Here is a 12,205-nt window from a genome sequence, read left to right on the forward strand (position 1 = left end):
AGAGCAGGTTGCACAGGATCATGTCCAGGTGGGTTTCGAATATCTTCAGAGAAGGAGACTCCACAGACTCTCAGGGCAGCCTGTTCCAGTGCTCTGGCACCCTCAAAGTAACTAAGTTTTTCCTCATGTTCAGACGGAATTTCCTGTGTTCCAGTTTGTGTCCATTGCCCCTTGTCTTCGGACACCACTGAAAAGAGTCTAGCGCCATACTCTTGACACTTGCCCTTTAGAAATTTCTAAGCGTTGATGAGATCCCCTCTCAGTCTTCTCTTCTCCGGGTTAAACAGACCCAGGTCTCTCAGCTTTCCTCATAAGAGAGATGCTCCAGTCCCTTGATCATCTTCGCACAATCACAGTCACAAGACTGGCACTAAAATCAGGATTTTCTAACAACTACCTGCAGAATAAGATCTTTCTACTTGTTTACTGTATAGTTTGGTGGTTAAGAGCATGCATCTGGGATATGGTATGTCACCCAGGTCAACCAGCTCCCAGGAGAATTTCTATTTGGTGTTGCAGACTGAGTTAGTTACTTGTCAAATCTGCTCCACCATGAGTGAAAATACCTGAATATACTTTGGAAGAGAGAAAAAGCCTGATCCCCAAATAACCAGCAAACAGCCTGGTGGTTGTGGCACTCAGCTTTGACATCAGGTCAAATCCAACTTGGACACAGTGGAGATTTGAAGGCAAGCCTCTCACCTTGCCCGCTGGGCACCACTACCTGCAAGGTCTGGTGGTCTGGCTTAGAGAATGCCTCACTGACCAGGTCCTTCAGGCAACGTAGGATGGGCCTACCTTGATGCGAGAAACATGGCATGAGAGATACCTTTGCCCGTGGAGACCTTACTAGCAGAGAGTTAAAGGGTTTGGGGAATTACAGTGAGCTCTGCATCCATGCATTCATCTGCTAGAAAGGCTAGATAAAGTAATGCAAATTCCAGGCTTCTAAAACCTGTGGTATTGGACTTAAAACAATGGATTTAGTTTTTATTTTAAAATCCATTATTTTAAAGCAATCTTACAAGTAAAGCAGGTAAATCTGAAATACTTTTTGTTCATATTTTCAAGCTTATTTTGAATTGCTTGGGCTAGAAACATATTTTTCTCCTTTTTAAACAAGAGCTAAACTCCTTATTTAACCACAAAACTCCCAAACCCACGAATTTTAAAGAACCATCAAAAATTGTGAGATTTATAATAAAAGGAGGAGAATTTGACACTATGGATTTTTGTGACAACATGTGATTATATTTGGTTTACTAGTGATATGGGAATACTCAGCTCCATAGATGGCAAATGCAAAGGAGGACTCAGATCTGAGACTGACTGTTGTCAGTCCCCACGTAAGTAAGACACCGCTTCAAGAGTCCTTTATTTTCCTTGTTTTCCTATGCAGTGGTCAGCTGTATTCCCTTGGGAAGTACAGATTCTTCTCTCTGCTGGCACTCCAGAGCTTCCTAGCCAGCAGCTCGGCAGAGGAGGAGGAGAAAAGGGGGTGGAAAGGACTGCTGTATCTTCTCTCCACAGCAGATATGTAGGTAAAGTCTTCAAAACAAGTTCAGGCTGCTTCCTGCTCCAGGGCTACTTGAAGCTACTTGTCCATAGGAGTTTCCAAGTTACATTTTTTTCTCAGATAATCTAGGTGCAGTTGAGCATCTCAGTATTCCCCAATGCGCCGCAAACTCCATAGTCTAGTTCTAGCTACGGCAAAAACTAGAGAGTTTGAATATGGGCCTTAGTAACTGAATGATCATGGATCTTTGCAAGCTTTTGATCCACTTTATGACTTTATCTTGTACTCTCTGGATAGAGCAGGGTATCTACTATTACAAAATGCATGGCTCAATACAAATCCCAGCCAAGTTATAACTAGATTCCACATATTGATTTATTAAACTGGAGTTTTGATACTTTTCACAATCATCAGTGTCAGCCAGTCCTTCCTTCACACCAAAAGAAAATGTGACCGCTCGATTAGACCTTTCATCTGGCAGAAGGGCTCACTTCCCACCTTGCCTTAACTGTGGCCACATGCCAGAACATGCTTATAGAGGACTGAAACTGAACTATACATACATTCCCACACCAGTTTTTTGTTCATTGTTTCCCTGACTTTAAACCGAGGACATGGTATAACCCAGCTGTGCAAGTCATTGTATCGTGAACCTGCTTTTCACGGAGCGAGGGACAAAAAAACCCAGCCCCTCCACCAGACTGGCAGTACTGTTACAAGGTGATCGCCTACAGAGAAGCCATCGCAGCCGCCACATGCACAAACTTGTTCAGGCTAGTAGGCATTGAACTTTGCCTTTGTTTAAATCATCAACAGAATCTAGAATTAAGTGAAATGAATACACTTTGGAACATTTAAAAAACAAGGCATTTCTATCTTTCATGTTACATCCCAACTCTTACTGAATAGTTTAGTCATAATCTCCCTTTCAAGCTGCTTCCTTCCTTCTCTGATGTGATGGGCAAGGAATTTAAAAGACAGTAAATTAGATTAAGTTTTGAAACAATGTTAAAATGCCAGAAAGAAAAAAAACAACCAACAAACCAACACAGGTTATAGATTAGAAGGACAGAAGGCCAATACTTGGTAGGCTTTGCCCAAATATAAATCAATAGTGAAAGAGAATAAGTAAGGAAAACAGATGTGTTCAGTGGTGGTGGCTTGTGTCCTTTCATCTTGCAGCGGACAGATTTATTCCACCCACAGTATTGAAAATACACCCGGCTCCTTCCACACCGGGCATCTTTCCTCGGCTTCGGTCGGTGCCGCACGCCAGCCAGCTCCGGGGAGACCAATCCACCCTCGCCGCCAGCAGACCCGGCCCGGCGACCCTCCGGTGTGGCGGCAGCCGCCGGAGCCCTCACGGCGGCCAGGGGCAGGCACAGGCGGCGGCGGCCTTTCTCCTCTCCTCCAGCACCTGCTCCCTCACCGCGCCCCGGGGGTCAGGGCGGGCCGCGGCTGCAGCCGGAGCTGCCCAACGGCGCCGGAGGCGGCAGCCGGCGGCCGGTGCGGCCGGGCTCCGGGGCAGCGGCGAGGAGCCAGGCCCAGCCGGCGCCAGGGAGGCCGCCCTGAGGGGAGCAGGGAGGCAGCGCCGGGGCAGGGCGTGCCGGGCCAGCGGGGAGGGGTGCGGTGTGAGGCGGCCCCGTCCGGGGGAGGCGGGGCGGCGAGAGGGGGCGGAGCGGCCGGCAGCCGGTTGCCGGCGGGGCGCAGGCGCGGTAGTGGCAGGCCGGTCTCCCATCGGTCTCCGCGGGCGGCGGGTACGCGGCGCTGGGGCGGCAGGCCGAGCATGTCGGAGAAGAAGCAGCCGGTGGACCTGGGGCTCCTGGAGGAGGACGACGAGTTTGAGGAGTTCCCGGCCGAAGGTGCCGGTTAGGGGCGAGGCCGGGGACGGGGGGAGAGGAGGCGGTGGCGGCGGTGGTGGCGGTTCCGCATGTAGGCCGCGGCCTGCTCCGGGCCGGTGGGCTGAGGCGAGGAGGGACCGTGCGGCCTGCGGCGGGCGGCGGCGGGGCCGGGGCGCGGTGTGTCAGTGGGTCCCTGACCGCGGAGAGGCCCCGGGGGTCTCTGGGGCGGTGCGCTGCCTCCCCGCAGGCACCGCTTCGGCCGTGTTCTTACGGGGTAGCTTCCCGGTGCCCCGCGGCTTCCTGCCTCCCTCCCTCGTCCCGGCGAGGGGTGCGGGGCTACAGCCCTGCCAGAGCTGTGGCGGAGCAGGGACCCGCGGGCTGTGCCCAGCTGTGGCGGTGTCCCGGTGCTGGGCAGGTCGCGGTCCGAGTGCTGTGTCATCGTGCGGGGGAGCGGGGAACCAGCGCGGGGGAAGCGGGCTGCGCCGCCGCGGTGGGGGCGAGAACCAGGCTGTGGGCTGGGAACGGGGGGCAAGGTGGAAAAAAAAACCCGTGAAAAGGAAATAACGCACTCTGCAGCTATTCTGAATCTCTTTGCCTTTTGAAGCACAAATATTTATGTGTTGGTTTGCTTTTCGTAGGTACAAATATATTGAATGAGGAGCTTAAATCTGGACTTCAATAAAACAACTCGGGGTCCTTTTACAGATACAGTCTTGACAAGATCCCCGTTAGGGTGTGATTGTTTCATCTGTGCCTTTAATTCTGGGAATTGTCTCAAGCCGTGGTTAATGAGAAATGATACAAAACATGATGGATGAAGTGTCAGGGTTTTTTTTTCTGTAATGTCTTCATTATACATGATATTTTTTTCTTTTTTTTTTTGTGGCCTTACAAGCCTTAGCTGTTCTGAATCCTTCAGTACTGGTACAAATATTATTTTTGCACTTATTGATGGAAAAAGTTATTAACATAGTTGAAATGATAGCTAAACTAAACTGAGAAGACTAGCCCACCTTTTCCATAACAGGCCTGTTTCCTAAACAGGCAAAAAATGTTTATCTTATATAACGTAAATTAAGTTTAAGGAAGTCTTTGAAGCATGCTTCTGAACCTTGGATTGGTCAGAGCACTGAATTGCTGCTATAGAAGGTGAAATTAATTCTACTTGAATCTAGCTGTACTACTGAAACCAAGTACTGTGCAAACTTCCTGGGTAGAACAGAGATTTATTAAGGAGTGACCACAATCAGGCTTCTTGCTAATCTGTCTTGCAAAAAATAAGAACCTCTAAAGAGGCCCGTTTAAATCCTCAAGTGAGATAATAACATTGAGAGATTATAAAGAATGTTCAGACCGCTTTGAATGTTATCTTCAGTACTTAGGAAAGAATCATGACAAATATGTGCTCAAAGCCATGCCGAATTGTTGTTCTTTCAAATTAGAACACCACTTCCTATGCAGCAGAAAAACTATGTGTTCTATTACCCAGTTTTGATCCAAAGGAAATTGGATAACGCAAACTTATGTTAAGGGATAAAAACATTGGCTTTTTGGGAATTTCTTTTATTCTGACATAAAACTTTTCTTCAAACAATTTATCAAATCAAGTTTATATATCAAAAGCAGATGTGTCTTGTTTTTATAGGACAGTTTATTTCAAGTACAGCATAATAGATTCAAGTGTATGTGAATTGGTCACTTAAAAACTTCTTGTACAGTGCTTTTCAAGATGTAAAATGTAATGTGTAAAATGATAGGATTTTAGGTTTTTTATCCTCTGCTCTAAAAACTGGTTTTTGTTTTCCTTGCCCAAGTGCAAAATATGGCAATCAGTGATCAGTATATTAAAATATATTTTGTTAAGGAGTCCAGCCATGACAAGTTTATCAAAATTGATTTTGTAATTTTGGTATATGTTAGTGATACTTAATGGTAGCAGGCTCTTAATATTTTCAATGCCAGATAATGCTCTATCATTTTTTACTTGTATTTAGTCACAAGCATCTAATGTAGCTGGGAATAATAACTTTAGTATGCAATTCTGGGGTATATTGTCAACACTGTAGATACTGTAGACTCTTGTAGCTACAGCAAAGAGAATATAATTTAGGCTTTACTTTCACTCACCACCACCCCCAGTGTGGAAGATGACGTGGGGCCTTTGTGACTCTTCTTCGCTCAGTGTGATTTGGAGCATGTTTTCACAGTCTCCCCAACTGACCTTTTATGATTGAAGCTGCTGCTTGTTGTGCTGGATACTAGTTAATAGGATTTTTCTTTTTTTCTTTTTTTTTTCAAATGTGTAGATCTGTCGGAGCTACTTGTATGTTAGTAGATAGAAAAGTTTGACTTTGTGTTCAGTTTAAACTGTTTTGAGCTTTGTTTTTTTATGTCTTTGAAATCCAGATAAATAAGTGGTAAAGCTTTTTTATTTTGATGAAAAAAAATCCATTGTGTGTAAATAGGCAAAGCTTATCGCAGGTAGTTCTAAAGTAAAAATACTTCCCATTGAGCAACTAGCAGAACAACTTAATTGAAACACTGCATTTTTTTATACTGCATTTTTTTCTTCACTTTTTCTTCCCAGTTCCTTCTTTTGCTGTTCTTGGGACCAGTAGGGTTTCTATGCTCCTTCATTTATTCCTATTATATAATTTATTTGAGTTGGGAAGTTTAATTGTGATGCCTTCTACGGTGTGTGTGTCTTTAATCAGTTACAAATGTATTTTCTTGTCCTGGTGAATCTCAAATATTAATTTTGTTGACTGTTAATGTACGAAAAAGGAGGAGAAAATCCAAGGACCAACCCTCATTCTTACAAACGATGGTGTTATTGACAGTGAATTAGTTTTTAATCTTTTACCCTACTAGCTTCCCCCTCCCCCCGCATACATCTATCAATGCTTAATGTTACTTTGGGCCTTAGTCTGGATGGGCAGCAGATGATTTACTGAATTGTAAGGGGAAGAACAGTGTTACCTCTTTAAATATACTAAGAGACTTTGAGAAATACAAGGTCACAAGTGTAAAAAATTGAGGTGCTTGTTATTTTGGTAATGTTAGAAAAAACTTGGTGTCTGTCAGTAAAAGAAAGCTGAGAAACTGTTCCTCAGTCAAGTAAACTGACTTGTATTTACACAGAAATTTTGAGCCTTATTGATTTTTCATTTTTGTTATTTTTCTAACTAACTAGTTTGAGCGTTTTTTTTTTTTTATAATGAAGCATTAAGTGGATGGTCAGTAATTTGTCAAGGGTGATGTGCCAGATTATAAGAAAAAGAAAAATTAAGTTAGCAAATGGACATTTAGTGTCCTGCCTCTGTAAGGAAACAGCTTCTGCTCTTTTGGGAGCCCAGAAGTAGGTGGTTATGGGTAGCAACTACTGTTTGCAGATGCCTCTCTCAATTTGCCTTTGCTTCTGCATCACAGATACATTTTTGGCCTTTATCCATAAACTGTCAGCATCTGATCTCAGTGAACTGAGCATCTATGTGCGTGTGTTTTGGCAAAAGCATTTGATATGTATTTACTTTTTTAATCAGGAAAAAAGGTATTTAAATACAAACCTGGAATCATACGGTTTTTGTTGAGCTTTTAGGAATCAATATTGCTTTCTTTTCACAATGGTGCTACAGCTTGCCCATTTGTATGCAAAATGTCCCTTACGAATGTGTAATCCTGCAAGCCATGATGTGAAGCGTGTAATGATTTTTTTTTACCAAGTTGCATTTCTATTATAATATGAGAAATTGTGCAGTGTTTTTTTTTTTTAGATCTTTCTGTGCTTTTTGATCTCATAAACACTTGTATATGATACAGACTTTTCTGTTAAAGTGAGAAATTTCTTACCAGCTGAAGTCTGCCTTACCCCAGAGGCTGAGCTAATCTGTCAATAAGACAGGGTACCAAAGCAATGCAGCAGAAGATATTTAGACCTCTTTTCCTGTCTTTAGATTGGACTGGTTTAGATGAAGATGAAGATGCACATGTCTGGGAAGACAATTGGGATGATGACAATGTTGAAGATGATTTCTCGAATCAGTTAAGGTAATCTTATTTTTAATTTACTGTTCTAGAAGATGGATAAAATATTTAAAATGGCATTGTTTAGTTAATATCTGAGAGTTTGAAATCTGCTTACTTTAAAAAAATAGAGATCTGAAACTGGAATAAATGAAAGCTCTGCTTTGTGCTTTTCTATCTAAAGCTTTTCAAAACCAGATGGAGGGGATTACAGCACAGTTTGGAGTACTGATCAGCATTTCATCTTTTAATAATTGTATTGCCATCCCTGAAATATGCCTAATGTCATTGACATGTTCAGGCTTTTGTGGTGTTACACAAGTTAATACAAAGATCTCTGCAAATTGTGATGCAGTTGACACTTTTTCAATTTAATTCCTTTTCTATGGACTTTTCTACGTGTATGTGAAAATTCTGAACTGTACTGCAAAGATCAAAGGCAAAGGATCCAAGATTACTTCTTCTGCGCTTTGGTGTGCAAAATGTGTTGTTACAAATTTTTTTTCTATACCTTCAAATAGCATTGCTGTTCTTTATCCAAATGGACAAATTTTCCAGAGATCGGGTATCTATATTAATGTTAAGGTTCCCTTCTTGTGTGTGATGAGCATGCTGTTTATGAGCAACAATAGCAAAGTAATTGTTCATAACGTGCTTTAAAAAAAGTGATAGCAATTTGGATACCTGTAATCCAGTTGTGTAATCCTCTTTGTCACTTGTAGTTTCAGTTAATCCTTTACTTTCTAATTTAAACTGTTTCAAGCATCAATACAAACTCACATTTTATAATTAATCTCCCAGTATGTTGCATGAGGAGCAGACTGTCTGTAATACAGCCTGCTTAAACGTTCCTGGGTTGATCTCACTCATTGTCCTCTAGTCAAAGCGATCCTTTCTGTAGAAGATACAAAAATAGTCTTTGGTATAGTTGTTTCTAATAAGGTTGAAAGGCAGTTAAACTGTAATATTGGAAAACAAGCTGATACATAGTGAAACAGACTTTCAAGGGATAGTGTAATTCTCAATAAACACAGTTGGTCTCGACAAACCTTCAGTAACTGTGCCTTAATTGTAGCCTGTAGTATTGGTGACTGCATACTAGTGTTAAAATGATAGTTTGCAATGTTGCTTGGTTGCAGCATGTTTTTATTTCATCCTTAGAAAATGCTGCAGTCTTCGCTTCTAAAATTCCACTACTACATATGTAAACTAACCTGAAATATTTTTAGAGATTTGGACTACTGTATCTAGATACACATATGCTAAGACTAGGAGATAAAACAGGATTCAGTTCTCTTTGGTGTGTTTGGAGGCAGGTGAGAAGCAAAGCGGGGACAGGGCAGGGGCGATAACATTTGCGGTTGCTGACTTACTATCCTGGCAACAGCTAACAATCCTGACAAAGCAATCCTTTTCCTTCAGAATTGTTCACTGGAAGGTGCATTGCACCAAGATTTAAAAATAGTGTGCTCTGGTATTTTGATTTAAAACAAAGAAAAAGCTACAATTATTTTGGAAGTACATGCATTTAAATAGCTCATGTTAGTGAGCTCATTTGGTTTAAGGAAATCTTGAGAATAGCTGGTATAAGATAATTGTTTTTTCTAATGTGTCTGGAGTTGTTGCAGGCTCACAGGTGCTGCTTTGCACCATATAGTTGTCCTCCAGCTGTGGTGGGTCTGAGTACAATATCTATGATTAAAACAAGTGTTTGAATTTTTCACTTAGAAGTCACTTCTAGTGATCTAAGATACTAAGCTGAAGTTGAAGAACTGTAGAGTAAGTGAGGTTAAGGTTATTAGTATGAACCAAAAAGCAGTATGACATGTTCGTATTCTAAAATTATTGCATAATGTGCAGTATATTTAATTTCTAAAAATTTAAATGTCTGACAGTATTTTTTGTGTGTTTTAATATACCTATCTTTTTTTCTATACAGAGCTGAATTAGAAAAACATGGATACAAGATGGAAACCTCATAGTTTTTGCTGAATATGGAGTGGTTTAACATTGAACTGTGGATAGACTATATTGAGGAAAGAAGAGGAAGTGGAAAATGAGAAGACACACTTAGTTCATTATGTGCTTGGATTTATTATTGTTTTGTATAAAAAATAAAGTTTTTAATCTTAGCCTACTCATATGTTCAGCCTCTACTAATCTGGTAACTTGTATTTTGGTTCTGAAATGCCTTGTGCAACAGAATTCATGGATTTACCTAGAATGCTACTAGTGATCTTTTGTGACTGATGGCATTGCACCAGCTCCCATCCTAGGGAACCAGATAAGCATTGACAGAATGAAAAATAGTGGACATTTATCTCATAGGAGATGTGGAGATGTCAAAAAGAAATAAAATACTCGTCTATTCCAATTAAAATGCAGCAGAAGTAGAAAGGAATTGTGGGGAGTGATGAAGCTTATTTTGCCTCAAGATTTTCTTTCATAATGACTTGTTTTGTTAGTAATTTCACATAGGTGCCAGTTTGATAGCCTCGAAAGGTAAAACCCACTTTCAAGTGCATCTTACAACAGCAGAAATCCAAACTCTCCATTCTTGCCCTGTCACTTCTCCAGCGTGTTAAAGAAGAGACCTCTCTGGAGGTGAGAGAAGTTCTGTTCTCATGCTTATTGAAGCCTAGGAATGTCTGCTGAAATTGCCTCCAATTTGCCAGTTACAGCAGCTCATCCGTATTGGACAAACTCGCCTGCTGAGAACGGAAATCAAACTTCCAACTCATTTCATGCAGGCCAACAAATAGTTACCAGATAGATACAGCAGTAGTGACTGGATTTGATTACTCTCTGAACTAGAAAACAGAAGGTGGAAATTACAGAACCTATTACCAATTCCATGAATCCTCCCCAAAGGAGCTGTTAAAGCTGGTGTACGCAAAGACATAGGGAGATACGGCAATCCTGGAAGTGTAGGCCATGATTGCAAATTTAAAAAAAAAATAAATAATTCTAGTAAAGGGGCAAGTATAGCCATGTACTCCTGGAATTTGTATTAGCTGCTTGCTTTTTCAGCAGTTGACTGTCGAGAAGCAGAGACGTAATTGTTATTTAAAGTGAGCTTCCGGAACGAAGGTGTTAGTTGGTGGACTATACGTAAGTAATTGAAACTTGTTAAGTAAATAGCTGAGTATCTTATGTTATAATTGCATTTATTAGTGCCAAATGCTAGGAAGCTTCCCCCTCCCCAAATTTTGTAGGTGATGCTATATTTGTGGTGGAGGCAAGATTCACTGTGACCTTTACTGCTTTCTGAAGATAGCTCTGTAAAGCCTGAGACCTTCTATTGCCAACTGAATCGTTCTGCAGAACTAAATGTTTCGGGTAGCGTTGGATGGATTCAGTTTGTCCAGTTCTGTACTGTTTGGGGACAAAAAAAAAGGGAGGCCCTTACACTTAGTGCCCTGTGCCCAAGGGAGTGACTTGTTCACACAAACGTGTGGCTCAGGCAGCCCAATTCAGCAGAATGCAAAGTCCTGGAGTTCACATGTTGACAAGGAACGAATGAAAAGTCTATATGGAGCAGCAAACGGCAATGCAAGCGTCCCCAAGTTCATGTTGGGAGTGTAAGAAAAAAAATACGTTCAGTACAGTTGTGGGGTTGCTGGTGTTACTAACGCATCAATATTGGGAAGTTGAGTAATGAGACTGACCAAAAGAAGATGACAGGAGAATTACAGAGATGTCTGGAGCAATCTTTGGCTAGGGACAGCTGCTTTCCATTACAGGATGTTGGAAACCTGGCTAAAGCAGCCCTGTCACATCAACTGCTAGCAGCGGGAGGAAGCCATGGAAGCAGAAAAGCATCTTTGCCTTGAGAAATCTTAGTTTTTGCTGAGCCACGGTTGTCTCGCTTTAGTTATCTTTTTCTGCTTTCTTCACAAAAGCAGGATTGGAAGGGAAGTCTGGGTTGAGGTGGTCTGATGGCTCTGCACTCTTGGCAATTACAACCGTCGGCTGCTAGCACGTGACACAAAACCCCCAGCTGGAAAAAAAATATAAAAAAAAAGGAAGCTGCTTTGAAGGTCAGTTTGATGATACAGTCTGTATAATGCTGTCTGCATAAGAGAATTTGGTGCAAAGAAGTAAACAAGAAGTCATGTGCAAAGTGGTGTGAGAGTGTAGCTTATTGCAAAATCAAGTACTTCAGGGAGGTTGAAGGCCTGTGTAATTACCACTCTATTCTTTTTTGCCCTCAAGTTTATTGTGTGGACACACAGTTCCTCTTATTTTAAGCTTTCTAGTATAAAAATGACTTAGGAACCTTTCTACTTCGGATTTCTTTCTAAAAATTTTCAAACCCGTCTGCTTTTGAGACTGAAGCTAGACTTTTTTTTTTCCCCCTTTTTTTCACCTTTGACAGCTTTGGTGTTTTAAGGGGAAGCTGAGATGGCTGTCCAGGATATCACCGTAGCAATTCACCTTAATTTACCTGTTACACAACTTTAAAAGGAAATAATCTTCCCACGTGCTTGGACGCTTGAATTTTTTAGGTTGGACGTGCTAGGACAAGTTTTCTTTGGAGGTCTTTCTTGGAGGTGTTCCAGCGGTCCCTGTTAGCTGAGGAATGCATGAAGTGTGGGAGATGGGAATGCTTTGGGGGTGTGAGGGAGAGAAGACAGGGATTTGGGAAGGAGGATCTGCAACCCATCAAGAGTCGGAATGTGGTGGAGGGAGGGAGGGAGGTTTGGCAAAGATCTGAGCGCAGGAGATGTTGGGCTTTTTGGTTAAGAAAGTAGGACGTGTGCATGGTGGGGACGGGGACTGGATAACCATCTGGGTCTGGGCTGCTGCGTAGTTTCCATTCCAT

At 42.0% G+C, this 12,205-nt stretch overlaps 1 protein-coding gene across 1 annotated transcript; it reads left to right on the forward strand.

Moving 5' to 3' along the window:
* The first annotated feature begins 3,218 nt into the window (after positions 1–3,218).
* On the forward strand, positions 3,219–9,517 carry SEM1 (SEM1 26S proteasome subunit). Its single transcript, XM_054192373.1, has 3 exons — positions 3,219–3,378; positions 7,311–7,404; positions 9,320–9,517. Exons 1-3 carry the CDS (start codon positions 3,303–3,305, stop codon positions 9,360–9,362), a joined length of 213 nt encoding a protein of 70 aa, XP_054048348.1. The 5' UTR covers positions 3,219–3,302; the 3' UTR covers positions 9,363–9,517.
* The last annotated feature ends 2,688 nt before the right edge of the window (positions 9,518–12,205 follow it).

Source organism: Rissa tridactyla, chromosome 2 (assembly GCF_028500815.1).
Source record: "Rissa tridactyla isolate bRisTri1 chromosome 2, bRisTri1.patW.cur.20221130, whole genome shotgun sequence".
Classification (NCBI taxonomy): Eukaryota; Metazoa; Chordata; class Aves; order Charadriiformes; family Laridae; genus Rissa; species Rissa tridactyla.

Excerpts from the sequence above, each read along its gene's own strand:
- SEM1 (XM_054192373.1), top strand. The coding sequence starts at position 3,303 with ATGTCGGAGAAGAAGCAGCCGGTGGACCTGGGGCTCCTGGAGGAGGAC. Across the intron at positions 3,379-7,310 it reads TGAGGAGTTCCCGGCCGAAG|ATTGGACTGGTTTAGATGAA; the intron begins GTGCCGGTTAGG and ends TCCTGTCTTTAG. Across the intron at positions 7,405-9,319 it reads GATTTCTCGAATCAGTTAAG|AGCTGAATTAGAAAAACATG; the intron begins GTAATCTTATTT and ends TTTTCTATACAG.